The following is a 15,142-nucleotide window of genomic DNA, read 5'->3' on the forward strand; positions in this document are numbered from 1 at the left end:
CCATGCAAACTGAATTTAAGAACTTAAAAGTGGAACAAAGTTCATTGTATTGAACATCAGTTTGATTGTTTTACATATGATCTTTTCATACTGATTTCAACACCATTTCACACAGTTTTTTAGGTAATCTGTCTTCTCTTGAACACACAGCTCCGTATCTGTCATTTAAATGAATAGTATTTCTTGGGACTGCGTGTCGTTGTGTGTGCTACACAACTCTGCATCTTTTTCATTACAGACCACCACTTTTCTGATCAAAATTTTTGAGTACGGTTCTTATCTTTGTAATTCATACGCTTGCTTCATAGAATCACTTTTACATGACGCTTGCATAGTGAGATTCAATGCACCACATCAGTGAAGCGTTAACACGTCAAGTCAAACAGCGCTCGTCTGCAAAGGTACACTTGTAGGGAGTGTTTGCATGCTGGGGTATTTCCAGGAAACCACATCAGCTTACCAATCTGACTGTGGTAGGAGCCCACGTAAAACCCTGCAGTCCCACACTTGTTAAATGTCACCTCTGGCCATGTATACATTTTCTGGCCACATATATACATATATATATATATGTATATATGTCACTGCTATACCCCCCCCCCCCCCCCCCCCCCTCCCACTGAATGATCCACTCCTCCTGAGAGTGGGGGTTCTCTTTTCTTTTTTTCTCAAAGCATGACACTAACATAAGTCTGGAAAGAACTAAATAGAGAAAGAAAGCACCTAAGAAAAACATCATTTGAACTTTTTTTTGTATGGAAATGTGTAACAATGAGAAAAAGAAATAAGAACAACGGAGGCGGAGAGAAGAAAAACAGAAGAAGAGCTATAACCCAGTTTAGCATTGGAAAATGGTGCACTCCGCCACATCTAACCAAGGCCTCAGTGATCAGTTTATCTGATGGCTTTTGCAGCACCCACTGTACTTCCTACACTGGTGATGGACTCGGTGCCAGTGGTGAGCAAATGCTTCTCAGCAAAAACAGATTTAGGCAATGCATGGCGTATAGCAGAGGAAGACAATGCTGTAATAAGAGTGCAATGTTGAATTCTGAAAGAGCTCACACAAGCACACTGTATGTGCAAGTGCTTGTAGGAAAGCACACAACGTGGTTGTGTCGTATATTCCGTGACAGTGCAAGTGCGCGCGCACACACACACACACACACACATACTTTCTCTCCCGCTTAACCAGCCACACATGCACGCGCATGCACACACACACACACACACACACACACACACACACACACACACACACACACACACACACACACACAGACAGAACTACAGAGACAAGAACCACATTAGACAGATTTCAGATTTCTTAATAAAAATAATTCATTTCAGGACGACATATAAATAATTATTGAATCACACAATACAGATATTTTGATATGAATAAATACTTAACAAATAAAACCAGGCTTTTTTTCATACAATACCCTATTGTCGAAAGGTCACACAAAGAAACTTCCACACCGTTTGCATGTTTTGTTACACCTTCTGCTCATAAGCGGATGCTCTTCCTACTGTTGGAATGTCCCTAAGCGAGTCGGAGTACCATTCCTAAATGCCTCAGCAGCTTCGACAAGTCATGTGCAACTTATGTGATCATCTCTCAGTCAAACTCGGTCGGAGCCCCGAAATACTTGTTAAGGGGTCCTGATGAGCTGACCACAAATTGGCCTTTAAATTGATTAAGGTTTGTCTAGAGGTGATTAAAGCACACAGAGATCTACGTACAGGCCGTCAACACGTGGACTGGCCTGATAGCTTTAGATACAGTTGAATGAAAAGGCAGACCGAGAGCCTGTTTGTCTATGCTTTTCTAACTAGAGCCACAGATACACGTCTGCCGACTGCAGTGGAATTCTTCAGCAGAATTGTGATGGGAATAATCCACTTCATATCACATTTGAGTTAACGTTTTATGCTTGAGGTTATCAATGCAGATAAATAGTTCTTCGCATTCAGCTAAAATAGACACTCATGGAAAGATGGTACCCATTTGTGGATTTTCAACATGGGGAGAGCTTGATGAGCTCTAATTTCCTGTTACACAGAACTGGAGATGTCTATCTGTGGCACTCTAGTTAGTACAGAATGGTCCAGGCTGGCCATTTTTAAGGAGGTAACAACAACTGTTTGGCGATTGATGGCACATGTATTTTTTTTTTTTTGGCAGAAATAAAACCAAATATATCAAAATACAATAAAAAATCCTCAAACAAATAAAAAAAATCAAAAAAACAAAACAGGAATGTCAGTTTTGCGTATTCCAGACGCACACATGCGCGCGTTGTGTGTGTGTGTTGGAGATGAGGCATCGGGTTGGAAGGTCCTACAATATGGACCAAGATCCATATTCACAAAAGCATTTTATAGGTGGGGGCACTGATCCAGGATCACTGATCAGGCCCCTCTGGTCCATAAAATTGTAATCACTACTTAAAGGCAAAACTTATCGAGGATCAGCCTCAATACTGTGCTGTTGTAGCAGCAGCACAAAACACATTCAGATAAACAAGATTAGCCAAAGCAGGCAATGGGATTGCTCTCTGAAGTTTTGAAATTGTCGCCTTGGCACATCCAGTGGGGTGGAGCAGAGAGGAATGAATTCTCTGTGGGTTTGTTTACCTGCACATCACCTCAGGCTGGGGTGGGGCGTGTACAATCTCACAGAGCAGTGTTTGCGTGTGTGTGTTTGTGTGTGTGTGTGTGTGCATATGTGTGTCATGTTCTCAGTTCTTTCCATAGTTGGCAATCCCCTTGACAGGACTGGAACTACTACATTTGTGTGGATTTGTGTAGGTATATGTGCACATGTGTCTATGCGTTTCTAGGTGCTTAAGTGGTCAGTAAACAGGAAAACAACGTCCAAGGCAACAGATCTGTTTTGGAGAAGGGGGGAAGGGGGGGAGGAAAGGAGGAATAGAAAGAGAATGAGTCCTGTCTCTGCTGTGTTCTCTGCCCTCTGTCTGCTGACACTGCCAGCGTGTTGGCTACAATGGAGAGGCTTGTATTTCTGTACATGTAGCACCAAAACTAGCAGGGGCCTGCCCTGTCTGTCTCGCACTGTTCAGACGCATGGTCTGTTCTGACTTTTCATATCAAGCAAGTTCACAATGACAACTTCATGTAACAGATAAGTCATAATACTAAGGTTAATTTGCCTCAAAATATAAACTAACACTGCTATTGACTAATGGAAGAAAATCAATTCTTGATCATTCTACAATATTGATTGCAAGAGGCTTTTCTGGCAAATCTCTCTCTAAATGACTGATTTTGGAGAACTAAGCTAAACAGCGGTGAACACCATTTTATTTTACTTTCTAGCACTTCACCCGCTTTGCTTTGGCCCAGTTTGCCTCACTTCTGCTTACGACTTCCACAGATTTGTCGCTGGGCTTCCCCAACTGCTGCATCCCTCACTCTACAGAGCAAATGCTAGACAGACAGGCAGACAGATACACAGGTTGGTTAAGACAGACAGACAGACGGGGGGTATAAATCCTTGGCTGTGGTCTAGAAAGCAATGTCAGATGCTTCTCGTTATGTCAACATACAATCATTTTGTCCGGCACGATTCACTACGTACCTCTAAATACATATTGTACACAAGAGTTAAGTCAGTTGCTCTGACATGTAGCCAAACCTCTCACCGTGTTAAGTGCACAGGGCACATCAGATGATAATAATTGCACAAAGAGGTATTCTGGAGGCCATGTCTACTGCGAACACACACACACACTCACTCCCCCCCACGTACACACATTCTCTCTTCACATTCTACATGGGGGGTTTGATTTTCAGGCCATAAGGTTACTAGTTAGTCACTAGCTAGTTAGTTAGTTGGTTAGTTAGTATCAGAGGTGCATTGACTGGCATGGGGCGCCCACAGCAGGGCAGCGGCTCTAGCGTGCTAGCGATGTGTCATCATCGTTGTTGCGTGCATGGGTACGTATGTGGTCAGCCGCGGTAAATCTGTTTGAAGTGGTCACACTCGTTGCAGTAGCCCTGTTTCTCTTGGTTGGCGTAGTGGTCGCAGCCCTGCGTCCGGCACCGCTGCTTGGACTTTTCCTTGGGCGCCTGCGCCCGCCTGCCCACCTCTCTGCCCTGGCCTCGTGTGTGGCACTCTGGGCAAAGGTCTGTGCAACCCGGAGACACATTACTGCAGCCACTCCGCCGGCACTGTGTCTGGGTCTGGGTCTGGGATTGCTGCGAAGATCTGGGTTTGGCTGCTCGGTCACGCTTTTTGTACAGAGAAAGAGAGGGAGAGCAAAGAGAAGGAGAAGAAATGTCAACTGTGCACCAGCAGGATATTGCAATTGTTGAAAAAGTAAGTTATAATCACAGAAAAAAAAACAAACACAAAGAAGACACTGGAAGAATAAGACACAAATAACAGATGAGAAAGGTGAAGTACAGTGCAGCAAAAGAGACGGAGTTAAGAAGCTGTGGCAGAGCCCTACCATGACTAGAGGAGGGGAGTGTGGCGTGCGATGTGCCACTTGGTTGAGCCGTGCGCTTTGCTCTTTGACATAGCACTTGTCGCAGTAGCCCTCCAACATTGCCTTGCCAACCGCACCACACCCAGGCCCACGACACCGCGAGGCGTTCTGGAAGCCTGCCTCCAAACCATGCCGGTTCTGGACCGGTGCAGGAGGAGGGGTCATGTCTGAAACAGACAGTGGCCAACGTAAGCAATGTCCCGTATGATTTTAAATTTGAGTTAAGAAAGACAGAAATCCAATTAAACATTACATATCAACAATTCCTACAAAGCAAAAACAAAAACAAACTGACAAAGACTTTTTTTTTTTTTTTAAATAACTTTAATTTCTATGTCTGAAAATCCTACAACATCATAGAAGTTTTCCAGTTTCATTTCAGGACTTACGGTGGTTGGTCTGATAGTCTACGTAGCAAATAGTGCAGAAACCCAACTTCTCTGGTGTCCCAAAGAACTGGCAACCAGATCTTTTACAAGGCCGGGCCAGAGGGGCCTGCCAGGCTGAGGTGTGCCCTGGGGTTAGGGTGAGGCATGGCCGCTCAGCGTCCCTGGCCTGGCTCCAAGCTGAAGACGAGGCCTCAGTTCTGGGGTTGCTCTGCTGTGGCTCTCCCCTCTCTGGAGCCTGCTGTCTCTGCATGCAGGGTGGACACAGGCCATTGAATATCCTGAACACCTCCTGTCTACACATGCTGCAGCGTTCTGTCTCTGTCTCACAGCCCCCCCACTGGGTCCAGCCGGAACCCTGGGCCGGGTGAGGGACTACAGGCCCCCCATTGGGGCTTGGGAGTACTGTAGCAGCCGTTCCAGCTCCAGGGGGTCCATGGTTCTGCCTGGAGTTGAAGCAGCGTTCACAAAGTCCATCATGTTCCACACTAAGGGTGAAGACGCAGCCGGGTGTCTTGCACTTCATGGCATGAGTTTCACTGTACAGGCTGAGGCTGGGAGCAGTGGGTGGGGCTGAGCGGGGGCTGGATACCACCACCCCTCTCCCAGACGAGGAGGATGGGGGGCTCCCGCTTTGGGCTCCTCTAGAGCTCACCTCAGTGTCTGATCCCCCTATCACACCTACCCCACCTTGTACCCCTCCTCCCTTGGTCTGTACTACCCCTTCTATCCTTGCTCCTCCACCTGTAGTGGCCTGTCGCTTCTCAAAGCATTCGTGGCAATGAGGCTGCGTGTCCACAGAGACATAGAAGGTGCATCGTGGCGTGGCACAGCGGATCTCGATGAGGGAGAGCTGGGAGACAGAGAAGGGTGGTGGGCGCTGTGGCTGGGCGGCCCATGCCTGCTCCTTGTCCTCCTGCCAGCGCTGGTACTCATGGTTGACAAGCTGCAGGTAGTCCTCCATCAGGTTCATGTCTTCAGGGAGATTGCCTTCATCCAGCCTTAGGACAGAGACGGACAATGTGGTTCATGACTGCACTAAAACCATTAAACCATTTGAATCTTCTAACTGAATCGCAACATGCAAAACTACGTCGGGGACCAAGCATATTGTCTGTAAGTACCTTGCAGCATTGATGATCCGTAGGACGTTGTGGCACAAGCCTATGACGGGGATCTCTATCAGTAACAGGTAGTCTTTGAGAAGCCTCTCTTTCTGCTGCTGTTCTTTCTCCATCAGGAAGTGAACCTTCAGCTCCTCAAAGTCCCCTCGTCCAGGGTTGATCAGCGGTACTGCTCGGATCTCTGGAAAATTCAGAGCACAAATCATAAAAACATGAGCAACCTCATACAAGGCCTTTGTCATTCTCTGTTTATTGTGTCAGCTGCATAAACACCGTCCCTCTTCTAGTTTTTCTTACCTGGACCACTGTCTTTGATGGTGATGAGGGGTGCAAAGTGCTGGGAGTCGTAGCCGAGCACTATTGGGTATTTGTAGCACTCTGTGGGCTGCCAGTGTAGCGGCAGATAAATCCCACCAACATTCAAAGGAGAGATGGAGGAGCCAGATTTCATACTCCTGACCACCTGGTCTGTTGGAAGAACAGCGATTTAAAAGTTACTAGGGATTTAAAAAATAATTGTCCAAGAACAAGTTAAAGATGTTTTTAGTCCACATTTTATGAGACAAACTGTTTGATTGTTGGAAAATAGGGAAACTCTAATATGGTTTAAAACAAGTTTCTGCAAATTTACCCTGCATACAGTTCATAAAGTACAAAGGAGGTGATACAGTGAAATCAAACACCACGGAGACTTCAAAACAACTAACAGAAAAATGTTGAGGCTCTGGCGGTTGAGTAGATACCTTCATCTTCTCTATCACTGAGAGACTTGTTGAAACAAGACCAGCGAGTCTTTGATGGCTAACAAAGAGCAGGAAACATCCTTTGTGATGATAAAAAGTGACTACCTGCGATAACGATGATGGGTCTGCGGAGAATGTTGGAGAGGATGAAGATGTGAATGTCCTCCAGAGAGTCAAACTGGAGGCCGTTGCTACTGGAGACCGGAGACGCCATCTTCACAATCTTTTCCCACTCCTCCTCCCAGTTCTGAAATGGAGTACACACACACACACACACACACACACACACACACACACACACACACACACACACACACACACACACACGCACATACGCACACAAGAGTTAGGATATAAACTTGTGCACACTTGTGTAATCAATTCAATTTTAGTAAAAGCTAGAACATAGGTTGTGTTTTTTTTAGCTAAGGCTTAATACAAAGTAAAGGAAAAGGCTTTTGACATGGGAAATCATTCCATCTTCATACCATGGTGGTGTATCGGAGTCCGGTCTGGGTGAACTCCTGGGACTGGAGCAGCTCTGCCTGGAAGCGAGCTCTAAAGACGCCAGTGTCTGTCTCTTTCAAAACACCATGGAGGGCTTTCCGAAGCACCAGGTCTGTGTCTTGAACGCCCAGCATGTACTGAGAGGCTGCATGGAGCAAACAATTCCCATCTCCTATAGACACACACAGAAAAGGCAGGCAAACATATATGATGTTAGCACTTCAGGTAGTTTATTTTATAAATGGGACACAAACTTTTAAAACTGTGCAAGGGGTCATGCATGTGCACACGCAAAAGCAGTGTACAAAGCACACACATCAGACAACTGCAGGGTACACACACACAGACACACACACACGCGCGTAACAAAAGTCTGGGGATTTCCAGGCCGTCGGGCTGGTTGTTGAGCTATCTGGTGTCTGGGCTATTATATGACCACACATACGTACATGTACACGAGTACACACACACACACACACACACACACACACACACACACACACACACACACACACACACACACACACACATTATAGACAAAGCTAATGTTTCTACACAGCTGGCCTGAGAAAAATGGCCCTTAATTTATCGGAAATACGTTTTTTAAAAATGAAATATCCATGCTTTAAAACCTTAATCTGCCCAAAAAAAATCTCAAACAATATATTATCTAGCTTCATGTCAAAGAAAACTACTTCTATGTATTCCAGAGGGATAAAGAGTTGGTTTCTCAAAAGGAATGTGTGTGTGAGAGAGCACGGCCAAATAAAAACCTTGGAATTTTATTTGGTCTCCTATAGCAGCACTGGGTCTTTTTCTCATTGTGAAACAGGAGAGCCCATGTTTGTCAATGTGTGTATCGCTTAAAAAATAAAAAAAAAAACTGTTGCCACACTAAACACAGGAATTTCCCTGCGCTAACTTCTGCCTTTTGTGCGTGTGTGCGCGTTCCCCTCCAGTGATCCCAACGCATCAGTGCTGTTCAGCTGGTCCTGGACTTTCCACAGGGGCGTGGCTTGGACAGGATGGAACGTTATCTTTTCAAGTACTGCTATCAACATGAGATAATATGTGCAGTTGCATGCACAAACCTATACAAATGCACAGTAATGTGCATATTCGACTCTATGATCTGTTGGTCTGTTTTCTGATTTTGACCTGGCAAAAGTTCACACGCACCTGAAGCATACACACCTTTCTCTGTAATAATACTGCTGCATCAAAAAGAAACTTTCAGAGCAAGATAAACCTAATATAAAAGTTGTTCACATTGCAAGAACTAATCTTTCTACAGGAAAAGTTAAGCTAAGAAAATGTTAACCTACACTACAAGGCTTTTAAAAGCCCATGATTAGTGTCATGCCACAGGCCAAACTATGATTAACTACAACTAACTGTGGTGCAAGGTGACTGTAATGTGAGATACAGTTGTTTTCATTCAATCAAAAAGAACATCCCACTGTAAAATAACACATCTGCTTCTGTTTCAGCCTAGCTACAGCTGTTGTTGCATTTCGGCGCTCTTGCATCACTCTCACCGAAAAAATAAAATGCACGGCTCTCTAGTGAGCGGAGGCATCCTCAACAGCACCTCATTCTCAACAAAAATACTGTACATTCGCAGGCGTACATAAATAGGCACAAACACCAAAACATACATGTGTAATTAGTTCCTCTTGTGCACAAAAACACACAGACTTTTGACCCTGAATTGAGCTGCCTGACGACTAAGGATGAAAGAGTGGGCTGCTGGTCCCATCAGTCTATATATAGACACTTCCTCTGTGGCAAGCTGGGACACTTCCTGAAAACACACGAGCATAGGACCACACTCAATCCTCATCTGTTTGCCATCCAGGTGATACAAGTTTGCAATATTGTGGTTTCCAATTGGGGTCTAGGTTTTTGTCACACATCACCACTATTCCACTCATTGTCTGAAAGCTATCTATTACAACAAGTCGAGTGTTTGGTGCCAAATATTGTGAATACTTCATTATGACGAGAAACCTGAAGTCTGTATTTTTATAAGGCAGAACACAGTGGCAGTGTGTGTGTGTGTGTGTGTGTGTGTGTGTCCTCTCTGATACTCCAGTATGCAGAATAAGTGTTATGTTGCTGAACAAATCCCGCCTGTTGGGGACACATGACAGACATGGGATGCTGTTCGGGAAAAACCCACGGATGAGTTCTAGACATTCAAGACAGAAGACACACTGAATTTCAATAACGCATTTCTTCAGTGGATGGAAAAGTTGCACAAAACAGGAAAACAGATATGACCATGTTATTTTAATTGCGAGGGAATAAACATTTAACAAGGATGTTTCTTTTTAATTTCTCAGTCTAGCCTCAGATATTGGGAATAGAAGATATGGGAATTGAAAAGAATTGAGAGGTTTTGATCTTTTCTAAATCACATAAAGACCTGAGAAAAATACTTTCGGTCAATGAGTAAATTTTAGTCCCAGACGACGTGGAGACTGATCTTGTACCAATTTTATGAGAAGCTTGATTAATGTGACCTGCTCTGACTAGACGTTCAGTGATGGACTTCTCCTCTCTCACGTTCTCTGTGTGTATGTGTGTGTCTGCTGAGCTCCAATGACTCAGCAGCAGTCAGTCAGTCAGTCCTCTGTATGTGTGTCTGTGTGTTGTCCGTCCTCTGCTCAAAGTCACGTCTGGGTCCTTCAGAGTTAGACACTCCGGCTCTACATTCTGTCTCATCTTTCTGACATCATCTTTGCAAGCCAGGAAATTCCGTCCAGGTTACTGGCAGCAGAAGTCAGTCAGAGTTTGTCATCAATTCAGGGGTCTTTTTCTAAAGGGGAACAATGGGTTCCACTAACTACTTTAGTGATTACTAACTTCAGAATCGGCAGGGCTTCTCACAAAGAGTTTCACTATTTCTGAAAAACGAGCACATGGACGTGACATGAAACATCACGTACGTTCTTCATCCATCCAGTAACCGTTCAAAGAAAATACTGGCATGAGATCCATATAGGGATTTCTCACTGCTAAGTGTTAATTGCTTCCTGTAAGAAAGAAAGAGACTATTTCCTCTGGAAACTCACATGTTTAATACAAACTCAACACTGCTTGATTTCCGCTTCCTACTTCTGTTGTGAATGCTATGGTTTCCCTTCAAAAATTGTTTTTTCCTCTTACCTAAAAATAGACCTACACACCACGTGTTTAAGTTCTTGCAATATAAATAAAAAGGCCAACAGAAACAGTGACACACAGTTGGTCACAGTTGGGTTTGGTCACATTTGATTATACAAGGCCTGTTGAGCTGTGACACATCTGATAGTCACAAAGACAGAGACGTAAACCTACATCAGTTGGGCAGGTGGGGAACTTAAGGTGAATTTTTTCTTTTATGATGTTTTAAGATCCACTGACATTCACACTCCTTACACGCCTACACAGAAAAAGAGGGGACATACCCCAAAGGTTGTAAATGAAAAACTGTGGAAATACTGGGTCTGAAACATCATCATCAGTAAATAACAGTCCAGCATGTGACGACAGAGAATTTCCCAGTACTGAGCTATGATCAGAAGTAATCAGGCCCATGTCTGAATGTTTAACTACCCTGGGATGTTCCCGTGTTACAACATCCACGTAACAGAAAACATGACTTAGCAATGGGCTGACTGAACTTAGAGTAAAACCAAGGGGGCTGCTAAATGAATGTATGTGAAAGCGGAACCTGTGTCCCTCAATTGCTGTCATTTACAGTAACCCGGCTTGTGAGTAATGACATCTCAGAATTAACATATCCAAAAGCTCTGGCTCATAAATACACGCCTCCTCTCTATCATAGAAAATGAAACAAAAGTAAAACACATCCTCCCCCCCTTGAGCAATGAACATCATCACTACAATTCCTGAAATCAAGGAAAAAAAGTTTGGCATCAGCTCTGTGACCGACTGTTGAATCTGTTGAACTTTGCATTAAATGTCACCAGAACCTGCTGCTCCACAATCCACAATTTAGACCTTGAAAACTAAAATGCTCACAACTTTATGGATCTTCACCCACAAGTAGAAAAATCATAGAAACCTGGTTTACAGTAGACTCCAGTACAATTCCTAAACATCAGTGAAATCTTTCTTACCATTGGTACGTAAAGGCACCATCTTCTTCACCTCCCGACACCAGTTGAGCTTCTTCTCCTGCTCCAATGAGGCCTGCATGGCTCGGTCCAGGATGGCGGCCTGCACCACCTCCCTGAAGGCCTGTGGGAAGTGGTTCATGGCGATCATCTCCAGAGTGTACCTGTGCATACCCCGCAGGTGGTGCATCAGGCCGCCGCTGGCAGCCGGCTTCACCACGTCGTTGGGCACTCGCTGACGGATCTTCACCGCCTTCAGCAGGTTGGAGACAAACAGGAATTTGGGGAGGAAGTTCTGACCCTGCGACATGGTGGATGGGTGGCCAGGTGGATGGAAGGGGGGGAGGAAGAGGAACGAGGAGAAGGAAAGGAGGAGGAGGAGGAGGAGGAGGAGGGACCAACTGCCGATGACCAAACAACGTGGAAACTGGATGGAGAGAAGAGGAGCAAGGGAGTGGATATGTTATTTTTGCTGTAAGGTACAGTAGAAATGAATAGAACAGACTGGTGGGACTGGGGGGAAATTTTCATTGGAGATTCCCCTTCCTTATTAAATGAGGTTTCAGACACAACTTAATTTACAGTTTGTTCGGGAAATCACCCAAAACACAGGATCATCCCACTGTGGAGGCTGGGGCTTTTTCACTGGAGATTCTGGTGGGCCAAATAGAATAAAGTACACAAAGAATCCTTTGTATCCTTGTTTGTTCTTTTAATTCTCCTTTTCATCTTGATGGGTTTTGAGAGTTTCCCCCCAACAGGGCATCCCAGTGTCCCACTGAGCTCAAAGCCTTCCAACAATAAATTGGTGTTTTCCAGACTTCGACTGAAGGCCACCCAGTGCTTCCCAGGCTGCTGGGAAGGTCACACTGACTGCCCCAAAGCCTCGTCCCTCGCCCACACCTTTCTCTAGAGGGCAAAACTGTCGGCCTGCATTAAGTCTTTGTTCAAAACGTGGGGTAAGTCCGGGAAATGTTCGAAAAATTTCGATACCTGTGCCAGCACAAATATCAAAACAATACTGTTTTCCATAGCATAGCTTGAGGAAGATAAACATTTTTTTTTCCATCAAACAAAAATATGTGAACCTCCCAATAAATCATTTCATGTTGTCTGAACACAAGGAGCTAAAGTTTGCAAAGTTTTCTGATTTTAATTTGAAAATTTCAGTTTAAAGGATAAATAAAAAAGGCTAAGAATATGACTAATCATTTGATCCCAGTACTTAAAAAGGTTCAAAGTCCAGCCTGATATTAGAAGTATATTGGAAAAGCAGAGTGACTGATTAAGTGTGACACTCTTTTAAAAGGTTATAAAGGAATATTTCAGCCTCAATGAAGAGCGAGCTGGCACATTTTCAGCTCACAGGAAGTAGAAAGTGATGGTCAGCAAGTACGGCCTGGAGTTTTGCTGACTTTTTAACTTGCAACAACATCCTCAAATCAACCACGTAGAAGCTTCCAGTCAGTTGATACTGCTTAAGTTCCCAATTGCAACACCTGAATATTTAGCTTACAGTGGCCTCTGTGCCTTTACTACTCAAGCAGAAGCAGGTGCAACAACAGACTAGGCCATGCTAAAGGGCTACTCAGTCACATGAGGAACATGACAACAGACACCTGGATGTCAGTGAGCGCGTTGACACCAGTCATTAATCGCTGTTTGGTGTGTTGGCACCGCTCAAAGACTTTCAGCAGACAGACAGCGGCACAGTGGTGGACGCTGCGGTTTAGGATGGCTGGCTACACAAAAACACAATAACAGGAGACTTTGCTGACGTTAAAGGCTTACGTAATTCCAATGACAACTACCTTTGAAACAATGTAGCGTTGAATCGCGTCTCACACCGCGGGTATTGACACAGTGCAGCGGCGCCGATGCCACATTTCGGCTGTTTAAATGCCCAGTAATCCGCTCGAGGGTGACGTCTTTGTAAACAATGGCTGTCAAAGCCACTGTCGTGAGCAGGCTTCAAGCTTCCTCCATGTCCCCAGAAACACGACCATACATTACTCAAGGCCCAGACGTGTTGTACAAGCCAAGTCTCACCCCCTTTGGAAAGAAACGTTGTCCACATGGGGAGGCACGGGGATGGAGGACGGGTGTCTTACCTGTGTAATATGTCGGGGTAATAACAAAGCCCTCCCGGATGCTCAGGCTAGTCCTCTCTCAGCCACTTCACTCAGCCTCACCGCAGCGGTCCTCGGCGCCATTCAACCTTCTCTTTCCTTCACTACCAGATCTATTTTGGAGCCCTCGCAGCTTGCGAAGCCTTTCAAAAGAGTACACACTAACGTTACGTGTACTAACGTTAGTTTTTCTAAAAAAAAAAAAAAAAAAAAAAAAAGGAAACAGCCCGAGTCAAGGGGATTTCCACACGGGGACTTTCCGTCCACCCATTTTCCTCTCTCTCTCTCTCTCTCTCTCGCTCTCTCTCGCTCTCTCTCTCTCTCTCGCTCTCTCTCTCTCTCGCTCTCTCTCTCTCTCCTCAGTCACAACCTGGAGTTACAGCTCAGCGCCGCCAGGGGGCGTCTCTATCTGTCTGAGTCAATACTGAAAAGCAATTCCCACCTACTGTGCACAAAGGAGCGCCACTGAGGGAGACAGACAGGTCGCGTCATATTCCATTTCATGAGACAGCCTTAGAAATAAATCATTAGCCTGCAGCGAGACCAGCCTCAGCAAATGAGTAAGGGAACCGAAAGACAAACTCATCACTTGACTATAAGTAGACTTTGACTCGCCGATGTATGCGTGTGTGCGTTTATTTATGTAGGCTATTTGTGTTTGGATGAGTGCAGGTATTGCAATGATGATGTGATACTGTTCTGACTGTCAGGAAATTATGTTGTAAAATAGACTTTCTGGCGCTCAGAGACTTGATGTCTTGCGCAAGGACACTTCAGAAGCAGATCTGTGCTACCATGGCGGATGCAGAGGTGCATGATTCATTCAGCTCATCTGCTTCTCCCTGTCTCTTTCTGTCAGTAGTTAGTGAGATAGTTTATTATACCATTTATAGTTTAATGCGCATTCAAGTTCAGTAAGTTGGTTATGTTGTTTATTTTTTTCATCTGCATTGAAGTTCCCAGCCCCCCAAAACTAAAAAAAAAAAAAATACAGTTGCAGCAGTGAAAATAACATAACTTCTTACATACAACATTACATTACAAACACCATCTTTGTCTCATGTGCAAAGTCTACAAATAAAAATATGTTCCCTTCTTCTTCCCAAAAAACAGCAAAACAACAAAAAGGCTTAATTATATAATGAGTAATAATTCATGAAACAGAGTTTGTCTTCAATCTCTCCTAAATCAGATTAAACCAACTGCATCCATAGCTAATTGCAATGTACTTGAACGTGACTAGACACACAGAAACCTTTGACTCCTCTGCTTCACATATGGCTCTACAAGTTAGCTGTTTTTCTTAATTTAGTTTTGCACCAAACATTGACAGACCTCATCATCTTCCCTCATACATATTAAACAAAAAGGCACAGCATGCGTCACCCGACATCCAGCCTGACTGTGGCTGTCAGAGAAGTTAAGACACTTAAACTCTGCATGTGTCAAATCACAAGTACCTTTGTACACCTGCAGTTATGGTGGTTAACAAGCTGTTTTATCAGTGGCTGAGTGTGGCAAAGTACACCAACTGTTTTTCTGCGGTCTACCAATATAGAAGCTACAGTAGAGGAGCTGTCACAACTCTTTTGTTCCAACTGTCACAATCGAC

General features: G+C 44.5%; 1 protein-coding gene across 2 annotated transcripts; it reads right to left on the bottom strand.

Annotated features, from left to right (window-relative positions):
- Window positions 1-1,316: 1,316 nt before the first annotated feature.
- tnfaip3 (tumor necrosis factor, alpha-induced protein 3) lies at window positions 1,317-13,800 on the bottom strand. 2 transcript variants are annotated; one of them, XM_023394448.2, is made up of 9 exons: window positions 13,513-13,800; window positions 11,405-11,828; window positions 7,259-7,449; window positions 6,876-7,017; window positions 6,325-6,495; window positions 6,028-6,208; window positions 4,907-5,904; window positions 4,479-4,684; window positions 1,317-4,257 (listed from the first exon to the last, which is right to left on the bottom strand). In XM_023394448.2, exons 2-9 carry the CDS (start codon window positions 11,709-11,711, stop codon window positions 3,976-3,978), a joined length of 2,478 nt encoding a protein of 825 aa, XP_023250216.1. In that variant the 5' UTR covers window positions 11,712-11,828; window positions 13,513-13,800; the 3' UTR covers window positions 1,317-3,975. The 2 variants fall into 2 exon arrangements, with proteins under 2 accessions (XP_023250216.1, XP_087026573.1); XM_087170447.1 differs by lacking the exon at window positions 13,513-13,800 and adding an exon at window positions 13,213-13,451.
- Between the last annotated feature and the right edge of the window lie 1,342 nt (window positions 13,801-15,142).

Source organism: Seriola lalandi, unplaced genomic scaffold (assembly GCF_002814215.2).
Source record: "Seriola lalandi dorsalis isolate HSWRI2012SDOR001 ecotype SW California unplaced genomic scaffold, Sedor1 jcf7180002054948, whole genome shotgun sequence".
NCBI lineage: Eukaryota > Metazoa > Chordata > Actinopteri > Carangiformes > Carangidae > Seriola > Seriola lalandi.

Excerpts from the sequence above, each read along its gene's own strand:
- tnfaip3 (XM_023394448.2), bottom strand. The coding sequence starts at position 11,711 with ATGTCGCAGGGTCAGAACTTCCTCCCCAAATTCCTGTTTGTCTCCAAC. Across the intron at positions 5,905-6,027 it reads CGGATCATCAATGCTGCAAG|GCTGGATGAAGGCAATCTCC; the intron begins GTACTTACAGAC and ends CTCTGTCCTAAG. Across the intron at positions 4,258-4,478 it reads ACTCCCCTCCTCTAGTCATG|CGTGACCGAGCAGCCAAACC; the intron begins GTAGGGCTCTGC and ends CTGTACAAAAAG.